The sequence below is a fragment of the Eptatretus burgeri genome, chromosome 8 (genome assembly GCF_056783735.1).
Source record: "Eptatretus burgeri isolate ZD-2024b chromosome 8, Ebu_testis_v1, whole genome shotgun sequence".
Lineage (NCBI taxonomy): Eukaryota > Metazoa > Chordata > Myxini > Myxiniformes > Myxinidae > Eptatretus > Eptatretus burgeri.
In genome coordinates, this window is record NC_140968.1 from 57,596,710 (window position 1) to 57,609,152 (window position 12,443).

General features: G+C 43.6%; 1 protein-coding gene across 7 annotated transcripts in view; it reads right to left on the reverse strand.

Moving 5' to 3' along the window:
- The window catches only part of LOC147021813 (zinc finger protein 385D-like), a 406,813-nt gene that overhangs the window by 181,482 nt on the left and 212,888 nt on the right, over window positions 1–12,443 (reverse strand). For all 7 annotated transcript variants that reach the window (XM_085892201.1, XM_085892198.1, XM_085892200.1 and 4 more), the window contains one exon: window positions 10,047–10,157. In XM_085892201.1, coding sequence (XP_085748327.1) covers window positions 10,047–10,157 — 111 coding nt within the window. The remainder of the gene's footprint in view (window positions 1–10,046; window positions 10,158–12,443) is intronic.

Below are 12,443 nucleotides of genomic sequence, written 5' to 3' on the forward strand. Positions count from 1 at the left end.
TGAACACCTCAATTCTGTGTTTTCTTCCAAATCTTGTGTCCACAACCGCTTGCTCTCTGTACCCACCTCAGCTCTGATTCTGTCACTGGCCTGGACAGCATTAGCATACATGCCCCAAAAACTTGTTCTGCTCCTCTTGCATATCCTTTTTCTGCTCTGTTCAACTTGTCATTTGCCCATGGTAATCTTCCATTTCCATGAAAGTCAGCCAACATTACTGCATTGCATAAACATTGTACAGAAACAGATCCACTTAATTATAGACTTACTTCCAACCAACTTACTTCCAACCAACAGCAAGGTCATGGAATCAATCATCACATAATATCAATCCTTTTCTACAACAGCCTGATCTCTGATGCTCAGTTCAGATTCAGACAGGGTAACTCAAGCCTGGACATGCTGCTTCTCCTCTCCCAACAATGGAAGGAGGCCCTCAATCTCAAACATGAGATCAGGGTCATCTCTCTGGATATATATTGAACATTTCAGACCCCTCCTTGCTCTCCAAATTATCTGCTTATGGCATCCAAAACCACCTCCTCTAATGGCTTCCTGCTTTAATCCACTCTCGTCGCCATAGTTTGGCTCTCAACGGGATATTTTCATATCTTCTCCCTGTTAAGGCTAGAGAGCCCCAAGGCAGTGTCATGGACCCAGTCCTGTTCCTCATCTTTACCAACGATCTGTGTCAGTACTTGTCAAACAGATGCTAAACGGTCAGGCTCAGATCCAATAAGGTTTATTACGGAGACATCGAACAGCATTTGGCCCATGATGTTGACCACACAACAGCACACCGCGAGTACAACACTCTACCAGAACATCAGTACATATCAGTACAACAGCCTCCCCAGACTGGCGTGATGACCTCTTTCCATCCTACATGTTATACATGCCATAACGAATGGACTGGCACACAAACCAAGTGATTTGATTTTTGATCAAAAACAAGTCATGGCTCAAGCTAAACAAGAGTAAACATGGTATGTGTGAGGCACCAAGAGGACCAGCTAATCGATTTAACAGATGTACATGCGACAACTCCATGCTCAACACGAGGTGTGGGAAAATATTATGGTTACTCGACATAATCGGACTGATAAGCAGGCTGTCGACGTGATCGAACAAAGCGATGAGGCACGGAAGATGATGATGGTGCACGCGAGGATACACTTGAGTCCCAAGGGGAGTTAGTATTGGCTTCAAGAGCATGATCAATGGTTGGGCCATTGGTTTAAACATCAACAACATGCAGGGTTGACAGTATAAGCAGATGTCGGATCCAAATCAGTACAATCTTGGCAGGCATGTCGAGACAGTTCAGTGGGCACAAGGGTAATATGGTGATTGGAGGATCAGACATAGATTGCAGTAAGATGGTATCACTGTCTGGGCCACTCAGGAAATCCATAGAGTGTGGACTGTGTCTTGGACAATTTGGATTGCAAAATCAGCATAGGCCAGTACACTGCAAGGTTCGTTTTACTGAACTTGATACAAACTGTTTCGTAACTGTGACAGGGCAAACTTCTTCACCTGACACTATGGATGGTCAATCAATATGATGAGGTATTGGGGCCTTGCACATGTCTTCTTGAGGTCATGTGCGAGGTAGAGAAGATCACAAACTGTTATCGTGGGTAAGGTAGGGCTACACTGGTGTGTGCTTTGGAGTACTCGCTGCATTTATGGTTCTGAAGCCAGGGGCCATGTTGACCAGCGATGAGATGCAAGTCATCAATAGGAATGGCTGTGTTGGGGAATTGGTCTCTCTGGTGAAGAATTTTGGAGGGGGACAAACCGTGTAAATGCAACCTCATCATTTGAGGGTGACATGTGAAAAAGGGCCTCACACTTTAGCTCAGACCATGTATTTCATGGATAGCGTGTTCGGCTACCAGGTTCTGTTGAGGTTTTTGACAGAGGACAATTCCAAGGTGCGAAGGTTGGCCTCTTTTCACAATGGCAGCAAATCCAGGACCAGGGTCGACTGATTGAAGCCACAAGGTTATCAATCAGATGGCTATGCATGCTGCACCCAGTCAGAATCTGAGCCAAGGTGTCCCCCACATTCATTGGCAACAATACGTATGGAACACACAACTGTGTATGAAGTTACAATCTCATGGACCACAAGTATTAGTTGATGGTGAAGTTCCATGAGGTCAGTGGTGAATAAAACATCAACATCACACTGACCCTTCCCCTGTCCAATCACTCTCTTTTTTTTTTGCAGAAAAGTAGACTGCTCAACAATAGGGGGGAGTAGATGTCACTGTTGGGCACATAGGTGATAGGTTCTGATGACTGTCGACATACTGGTCAACATCCAAGGCATATAAATACCTCATGAACATCTGTTTCGATTGAGGTCACGTAGGATGCTGAAAGCGGATGTGGATGGCAGGAAGCATTACTTTAATGGTTTGATGCTGAATGACGATGCATTTGCATCATGGCAACAATGGATTGTTGTGAAGTACAATGAGTAAAATGTCCCTGGAAATGGAGGAGACACTGAGATACAACTGAACATTCTTGATGTGTGTGACCATATTGGACAGTCTATTGCCCTGTTGAAGATGGGCATGAGTTCGTCAGAGGTCGGGGCATTCAAGTTGAGCAGAAAGCCATTTTCGCTGATGCCGAGACTACATCACGAATAGTGACATTGAGAACAGTTCCATCCTCCAGCTGGGAAACACATAAAGGGCGCATACCTGACTGTGGCAAAATACATTTAGGAGCATTTTGACAAATTGTCTGAACAGGCTAGGTGCATGAGGGTCACATGGTAGTGGCTTTATTAACAATCCTCCTGAAGAAGTTCAGTCTCTCAACCGATTAAATCCCTCTATCAGGCAGGATCTTTCTTGGGCAAACCACATTACGAAGTTGGCCTCCAAAGCAAATCATCAACTGGGCGTCATCCATTGTGCAAAGTCCTTTCTTGGAACACCTGAACTCTTTTTCACCAACAAGGCCTTGCGCCACAGTTTGATGAAATACTGCTCTCCCGTTTGATGGTGTATGTGCATCAATGGTGATCGCCGATACAAATGAGACACCATGCAGGGCAAATAGAAACGTCATTTTGAGACATTAACGGAGTCCTTCCGAGGACATCAACATTGAGATCTGAACCAAGCAGGCCATCAAATACCAAAATATGATCAACCCTGTTCAGAACAACATGGGTTTCGCTGATGGCATCTGGGGTGGGGGGGGGGTCACACAACCCACTTGGTGAGCACATTCTGAACTTTTTTTTTTGATGTACAGTGAAGGCTCGTGGAAGAGCTAGTACACTGAATGGATCAGGACGTAACAGACAAAAGCAGGATGCAGCACACGCAAAAGGAATAGTAGAGATGCATGCAAAATGAGGAGTAGAAAGGGGGGTGGGGAAACACCAGCAGCACCTTGAAGGCCAAGATAGAGGGAGAGTTTGACAAACAATGGGTGTGGGAAGAAATGAGGGGAAGGAGATGATGCATGGGGTGGACAAAAATGTATGCAGAAGAAAACTCCAAGGAGGGTAAACTGGAAATTTCGAAAGACGAGGGAATTGGGGTGGGGTTAATGAGGATAGAAAATAATTATGGCTTTGGATTGGGGACGAACTGAGATGGTGGTGAATAACTGTCGTGAAGACCTGGCAATGCTACCTCACACCGTATTCAGCTTGATTCCGTGAAAACGAAAGACTTCAAAATAATTGTTATCTCCAGTGATTAAACTGAGTGTCTGGGTCTATTACTTTCACATTGCAGACAGATATATTGTCTCTGTCTTCCACTACCTCCTTTATACTCTTACACCCTATGCCCTTTCCATAATCTGTGCCACCCCCAGATTTCTGCGGGGTGCATTTGATCTGCCAGTAACCTCTTCTAGTGAAATTCCCAAAATGCATACTCACTACTCACCTCCACTGATTGGTTCCTCTTTTTTCCCATCTGTGTAACCAACTTCCTCAAGCAATACTTTCTTGTCACACACCCAACATATCCACCAAGTTTTGTCTGGCTCCGTCCACAACTTTTTGAGATATCATACGACCTATTGTTTTCGCCTTATCTCTCAATGGTGAAGAATCACTTAAAAAATTATTATATCCAGATTGGGATCTTCACCAAAATTGAACCAATACTTTCTCATCACACACCCAATGTGTCCATCAAAGGTCGTTCGAATCCGTCCACAACTTTTTGAGATATCGTGCTATGTATCGTTTTTGGCCCGATCTCTCAACGGTGAAAAATCAGTAAGAAAATTCTCGCAGCCGGATCGGGATATTCACAAAAATCGAATCAGTTCATCCTTGACACACACCCAACATCTCCACCAAATTCCATCTGAATCCATTCACAACTTTTTGAGATATCCTGCACACAGACAAATGAACAGACAGACAGACAGGGGTGAAAATATAACCTCCTTCCACCTTCGGTGGCAGAGGTAAAAATGAAGTAATTGGTCGACTGCATAAAACAAGCTCGAATGAGCTAAGATCCTCGTCCTCTTAATGATGACGTCATAAAAACGAATATGACATCATTGTGATGTATCATGTTTGCGATAAATTATCTGTGCTAATGCCTAGCTTGATTCCTGCAAACAAAATTCAAACAGCTTGCCTAGTTTGGGAGATAATGATGTCGGCGATTTCCATTAGCGGCGATATTATGATGTCAAATTTTTTTCTTGGAAGAATTTCCAAAATCGGAGATGGTTACTGCCTGCGCATGGGCTTCCTGCATATACATGGCAAGTTTCACGAAGATCCGATGAAAACTCTGGGTTGTGAAACAAAAAATGTCAAAAATAGGAATGACGTCATAAAAATTGATATGACATCAGAGTGATGTATCATATGTGCGGTAATTAATCTCTGCTAATGCCCTGTTCGATTCCCGCAAACAGAATTCAAAAAGCTTGCCTAGTTTCGGAGATAATTTTTTCGGCAATTTCCATTAGCGGAGATATTTTGACGTCATAACTTTTTCTCTCGGAGGAATTTTCAAAATCGGAGATGGTTACTGTCTGCGCAGGGTATTTTTACATATATACGCCGAGTTTCAGGAAGTTTCAATGAAAACTGTAGGCTGTGATACAAAAAAGTCCACAAGAACAACAACGTGAGTAAGACTTTGAGATCCTCCACGAGGATCTAAAAAAAAGTAAGTGGGAAGAAAAGTGCACGTAGCTAAGGCGGATTGAGGAGAGGGGGTGGCGTGAGCTGCAGGAAAAAAAAGACGTCTCAAAAGGCACACGCTGCTACATTCAGAGAAATGAAAGAGCCAATCTTAGAACTGTGAGTAAAGGTTATCTATACCTCCACATGCTGCACACTATTAAAATTGGGTCATTTGAACATTGCTCATGAGTGGGGAGGCATTGGTAATTGCTCATGAGCGGGGAGCAAAATAGAACCAAGGGAGTGTTAAGCTCACAGTCAAATTAATCCTTCCTTATAGATAGAAAACATCCCAATCGCATATTCTTTTTCGAGAGTCACTTTCTGGCAGAGAGATTACCTCTCTAATAATAATTTTCCACCCGAGTCAAGATTCAGAAAATCGTGCCATGGGGATGTCTGCCACTCCTGCAACGTCTGATGGGCCTGCCCGTTAAAAACTCATCTTTGGAAGGATGCTAAGCAGTGACGCCTCCTTTTCGACCTTGATCACGAGAATCTCCCTGGCGTTGGCTTTTAATGGTTAGGGTGGCAGGCTTGGGATCCTTAGGTCCTGAATTCAAATTATGCTCTGTCATTGAATAAATAACAGGTGGGGTTGACTCATCCTGTCATCCTTCTGAGGTCGGCAAAATAAGTACCAGCTTGCTGGGATGATCGAGCCATTTGAGTGTTCTGTGTCGGAGTGGTAACCCATCCAGGATTGTTCCCAATAGCCCAGGAGACTGCTTCGGCAACACCCACGCTCTATACAGAGTCTGGTCCCAATGGATGGATCGATGGATGGATGGATGGATCATGAGAATACACTGACAGTGTTTTAACGCAGTTAAGGTGTTCAGCCTTTATAAGCAGGGCATGCATAGGTCAGAATAGAGCAATGGTTGAGCAAGTTTTACAAAATATAGAATCCCGAATATACTGTTCTCGCAAATCAAAATCTATATCTCAAGCAATGCAGATGTACAAAGGTTTAATGAGGAAATTAATAGTCATAAAACAAAACGAGTGATGATGAAAATGAGGAAAAAAAACTTGTCAAAACATACACTCGCTCCGATACCTAACTAATCAACTGAAGTCCTTATGTCCTTTCATGCCTGCTACTCCACTTCACGTATTCTGATGCATTTGTGAATTTTAGTCCATGAACTTCCATATCTAACAGGATGGTGCAGCAGTAGTGCATTTAACTTTGAACTGTATAATCTGGGTTTGAATCTCGGCCAAACAAGATTGTCAGCAGGCAGGACGTTGCATCACAAAACATGCTGTCCCTCAAATAGGCGGTCAGTTGGAGACCCATCTGATCTGCGAGCATGAGTCAGTAGACTTAAAGGTTTTACTGTATTTTCTGAATAATGGGCAAGTTAATTATCACTAGTTCCCAGAGATTCCAAATTCCTGCATCCCCAGTCAAACGTCAGGCCCGGGCAGCCGGTTCATAAATGACTCCAGTCAAAAACTTTCCCCAGCTGACCCCACAAGAAGGTGGGAATATTTGGGCTGTTAAATAAATAGTGGCAGTTGTGGTGTCCATGAACCTAGACTTGACTGTAGAGGGGAAAAAGCCACTGTCAATCTGAAATTGCAATGGCGATACTCACTTCTCAAGATATTGCTAAAGAGAATGTTCATGTTGTTATATCATCTTTTTAAATTCATGCTTCTTATTTTATAACACGAGAAGTCCCAAATAAATCCTAAACACCACTCAAAGATCAAATGTTATTCTGAATCGTCTTATTCCCAATTTTACGAGGTGTAGAACATACACATATTTCCAAAAGGTCAACGATCTGTTCACACCATTGTAACAAGTTGGGATGGACACCAAAACGCAACTTGTAAAAAGGAACAACTGCCCAAAACCCTCATAATCAAACAAAGATAAAATAATAACATGAACCTGCAACTGATTTATTTTCGTCCTCTCACCAGAAGACTTGTCACACTCATCCTGCCTCAAACTGCAAATATTGTCAATATACAAGCCACTCAAAATCCACATATTCAACCATCTCCTCCGATTCCTTCTTCACTGTTGTCCTTGCTTTTTTCGGTAACCTTCAAAAGAGACCAAAACAAGACCTGTCTATTGACTCTAACAGCTCCTGGACCACATTCGGATTATAATCAACATAAAAAAAAATTTTTTCAAATGTTCTCCCTGTCCAACATGGCAAGAAATCTCAGAATCCGACTGTAGGTAAAGAGATTATCAGTTTTAAGAATGCACTCTCCCTGAATGCACCAGCTATCAATTTGATTAGATAAACTAAAGAACGACACAAGCACATGACAAACATGGGAAGTAAGTGCATAATTTGTATTTTAGACAAGCATAAACATTGGTCGAACAGTTGACTCGAGTGAAAAGTAATTGCTGCACATGAGACGGGAATTAAATAAATCTTGAAAGGCAACTACCAAGAAACACTACCCAAATGGTCAAAAATTATTTGAATTATTTAATGATCCAAATTGTTGTCGGGTCGCCGGGGTGAAATTTTTGAACATGAACCATATTTCATGCACCGGCTGTTCAAACCAGGAATTTGACTGAATGTGACAGGAATTTGTAATTTGGCTTCTGTGTCTACAATAACTAGTCTACTCTTCACAAAACTAATCATAGGATCTTCAGCGTCCAGCAACGAATGCCAGCCGATGGGACACCCGGATTAACATCCATCCGAGGAATGACGCACTTCATGATACAACATCCTGCGCGTGAAGCACCAATCAGACAGCTCAAATCTAAACCGGACGAGACGGCTCAAATATAATTGCACTGCCTGTGCACTATCCTGTTGGATCACCACTGAAATGGTCATAGCATTTCCAAAAGCTTCCATCAAGCAGTCTTGCACAGCTGTTTCAGACTAAGGTTTTTATCAGCAAGACGGTAAGTTTGGAAAAGACAAATCTTTCCAAAGATAACAACCCTCAATGGGAATGAAGTGAGAGAGTGAGAGAGTGAGAGAGTGAGAGAGTGAGAGAGTGAGAGAGTGAGAGAGTGAGAGAGTGAGAGAGTGAGAGAGTGAGAGAGTGAGAGAGTGAGAGAGTGAGAGAGTGAGAGAGTGAGAGAGTGAGAGAGTGAGAGAGTGAGAGAGTGAGAGAGTGAGAGAGTGAGAGAGTGAGAGAGTGAGAGAGAGAGAGAGTGAGAGAGTGAGAGAGAGAGAGAGAGAGAGAGAGAGAGAGAGAGAGAGTGAGAGAGTGAGAGAGAGAGAGTGAGAGAGAGAGAGAGAGAGAGAGAGAGAGAGAGAGAGAGAGAGAGAGAGAGTGAGAGAGTGAGAGAGAGAGAGAGAGAGAGAGAGAGAGAGAGAGAGAGAGAGAGAGAGAGAGAGAGAGAGAGAGAGAGAGGCATAAATGGAAGCAGTCACAAAATAAAAGCAGGCAAGAGCATATGAACAGGGCCCTTCGATGAACAGGGCCTCTCAAGGAAATCAGTAAATAGAGCAATTTACACCACAAGAGGCATTCATATAGAGGTGGGGTGGAAGAAGTGAAAGGGGAGGGTGGAAGAAAGGGGAGACTTTTCCGCAGAACACCTTCGATCTCCACCCATTCCAATCACTTCCTCCACCCACGGAATCATCCTTCCTCTCCGCCTACCCACCATGAGCCCTTTTGGTTGCCAGCTTCAAGCAGAGAGCCTTTCTGGCGTGGTGGTACTTACCGCCTTTGTTGTGCCATGGCGCGCGGAGGTCCTTGTGAGCACGTCGTGCCGCTCATCAGAGCGCGTGCGGGGGAAGTGTTCCGGCCACGCACGGTCAGGATGTTCCCACGCTGCGCATTCCGAATGCTTCCTTCACCGTTCCATCTATCACCTTCCTCTCTCCTCTGACCCTCCCTTGTCTCCAATAATTAATCTCTACATAATTATTATGATTTGTAAAGCTGAAATTTATGTGATATAAAGGATAAAGAGTATTTTTATGGCTGTGAATCCCAAGGATTCTCTGGATTCAGTTGTTAAACCGATGATTGTGTGTGCATCCAAAAGCAGTGTGATGATTAAACCACAGCTCACGACCAAGGCTCGTTTTTGCTGGATTATGAACCACAACATAATTATGGAGCAATAGTTAATTTAATTTATGCAAGGAGAGGAGGACATTCGATGTCGGTGTGCTTTGACATGAGGAAAAAATAAAAGTGATAATGTATAAATCAACACAGTTTTCTGCTGAATGACTTGTTTAAACTGTTGGGACAAATTGAGTAGAGTCACTTCATTGAAGGTGAAAATATGGGATGAGAAGATAAGCTACAAGGTGGCACTAGAAGTGAGATTAGATGACAAACACAGTTAACCAGTAGAAGAATATTTTTAAAGCTTGGAGGAGCTAAAATTCAGGACAGGTGTTTTGGGCAGTCAGCACTCAGGTATATATTCAGCAAAAACTGCAGGTGTACCAGCAGGAAAATCCCTGTGTTTGGCCGCAACACAACCTTTGACAACTGCTGTGCAAATGAACTCACACAATGTGAGATACTTACTATGGTCTCAGATCATGGATGGGAAAGCAACAAACAATCACAGCTTTAAATGTTTTTTGCAATTTATTTTTAGGTGATTATTCTTTGCGAAGTTTGCTTCATCAACTAGTTTCAGCATTGTTTATTTATACACTGGCTGATGTGGGTTCGAATCCCATGGCTTCTTACTCTCACCACACTTGGCAAGCTGCATGGAATGCCAAACATCCACACTTAGCAAGCATGGTATGCCAAACACTGCTCAACATGAGTTGATTGAGGCCTTTGTCCTGCAATTAGCTGAAATAGACTGGGGAAGGAAGGGGAGGGAGGGCATTAATGTTTTCCTCTATTTTACCTGGGAGTTGAAGCGTAGGCGGCAAATGTTGCAAGTAATGAGCTGCCTTCTCTTTGGCACAGAAGATACACCAAAAGTGTGGTTGATAACCGCCTTTTGCACAGGGTCCATCTGGAGGGATCAAAGCATGGAACAATTAATTTTAAAATACTGTATATCAATATTCCAGAAGGACAAAATAATTGTTCTCCATTGTAATGAGCTTACATTGCCGGGCAATGTCACATCAATTTTTTCCATCAATTATCCTGTTTAATTTCCATTATCATTGTTAATGTGCGTGGTAAGCTAGGACGATGGGAAATGTAATGAGAGAGTTTCACTCCATCGTTTAAACTATTTTCCCCCTTCCCAATTTAATAGGACACAGCTTTGAAAGCTTATGGGCCTAAATTTCCAAATGTTTCCTCCTCTATAAGCTCTATATCGTCCTCTATAAGCAGTATTTATCAAGTATTGACTCAGAAAGTAAGGGGAATGTTGGAAAAATAAAAAAATGGCGGAGAGGGGGAGTTGGTCGGGAGTGTGGAGGGAGGAATGGTGAAAGAAAGGAAAATGCATCAGGTATTTTTGAAGGAGAGAAAAATCAAGGCTTCTTGTATTTTTAATATTTACTTCCAAATCTTGTATCCCCAACCCCTCACTCTCTGTAAACACACCATCCATATACCCAACTGCTCCTGGATTCTGTGTATTTTGCACCTGAGAATGTGGAGAAGTTTCTGGAAATCCTCGACTGATTCTGGAACTGGATCGGAGGGCATCAGCTCATGCAGCCTAAAATCTAAAATCCTGCTCTGCAGCTCTTGCACATCCTCTTTCTGCTGTTTCACTCGATAATTTGTCCGAGGTCATTTCTGCTGTTTTCACCCTATAATTTGCCCATCTGCTTGGAAGTTAGCAAACATCAATGCATAACATAACCTGGATCCGGACCTGAACCAAAATCTCTATAACCAACTATAACCAACATAATATAAGTTCTTTTCACATAACCAACTAATCCATCGAGTTTTGTCATAACTCATGCACAACTCTTTGAAATATCATGCTATACTGTATATCGTTTTGGCCTCATCTCTCAATGGTGAAGAATCTCTCAATTTCCATCTCTCAATGGAAATAATTTTTTTATCGTATTCGGATCCGAATCTTCAACAAAATGGAATAAATCCATCCTTACCACATACTTAACCTCTCAAACAAGTTTTGTCCGAATCTGTCCATAACTTTTTGAGATTTAGTTTTATAAACTCTATTTCAATGTTGGCCTTATTGTTGTGGGCCGGGCATCGGCGAGCACGGCCGCTACGTGGAGCAGTAGGGTCGACTCTCTAGATTGTACCTTTCGGAAAACTCCGACGGTATGGGTCCCTTACAGGACCGTGAATCATCAATAAATCAACCACGTGATACAGGGTTATTTGCCAAACTTCAAAATACCTAGAGGCCCATGTGGCGAACTTCCGAGTATTCACACCCTCGACGGGGCTCAAATGGGATGAGTCGTTTCTGTGCTCGACCTGTGCGTAACCCGATCAGATGGTTACCGAGGTCCCGTCGGTCTAAATGTACAATTTGCCGTTCCCAAGTTTCCCAACCCGCACTGTGCTAAGCCAATGAAAGAAATACAAAAATGAGCCGAAACATTTAACAGGGGATTTATTTATAATGGGGGGCAGGGGGGAGCACGCAAGGAGCAGAGTTATCCAACTATACTATAGGAAATGCAGTATGTACAAGGCAAAGAGCACTTAACAATACCTACTTTAAGACAGGCCCACAGACAGACGCACACACAAAATAAACGAAAGGGACCTTCCCGCCTCGTGCGGTCTTCGACGAGACGAGTGAACCAGACTGGCGTCGAGATGCGGCCAGCCAAGCGCCAGTGAGATGCGACCCGCGCTCCAGCAGATCAGAGCAGCGTTGAGGAATGCGTTTCGTGCTCAGTGTCGAGAGATGCGTTCCACGCTCAAGCAGACCAGACGCGCTCGAGCTGACGGAGAACCAGACTCCAGCGAAAGGACGAGATGAGAGCAGACGCCGGCGACAGGACGAGATCAATCTCCGCCATTCGTCCAAAAAAAATCACCAACCTTTCTCTCAAGGAGGGAGGGGCCTCTTTCGCTGACCGCTTGTCTCTTGATTGGCCAGAACCATCGCGAGATTCCTGGCCGCCCTCCATTGGACAGACGCACGGTAGGCGGGGCAACTTCCACCCTTCTGGGTGGAGTCCCGAGTGGAGGCGTTCGTGGCTCCGCCAACCTCTTCACCTCTGGTCATGTGCTTAATGGCAATCGTGTTGAGTCAGAAACGGGAAGGGTGAAACACCCACTCCTTGCCAATTGCCTAAGGAGGGACGCCATGCCTACGTTAGACTCCGCCAATGTGCAC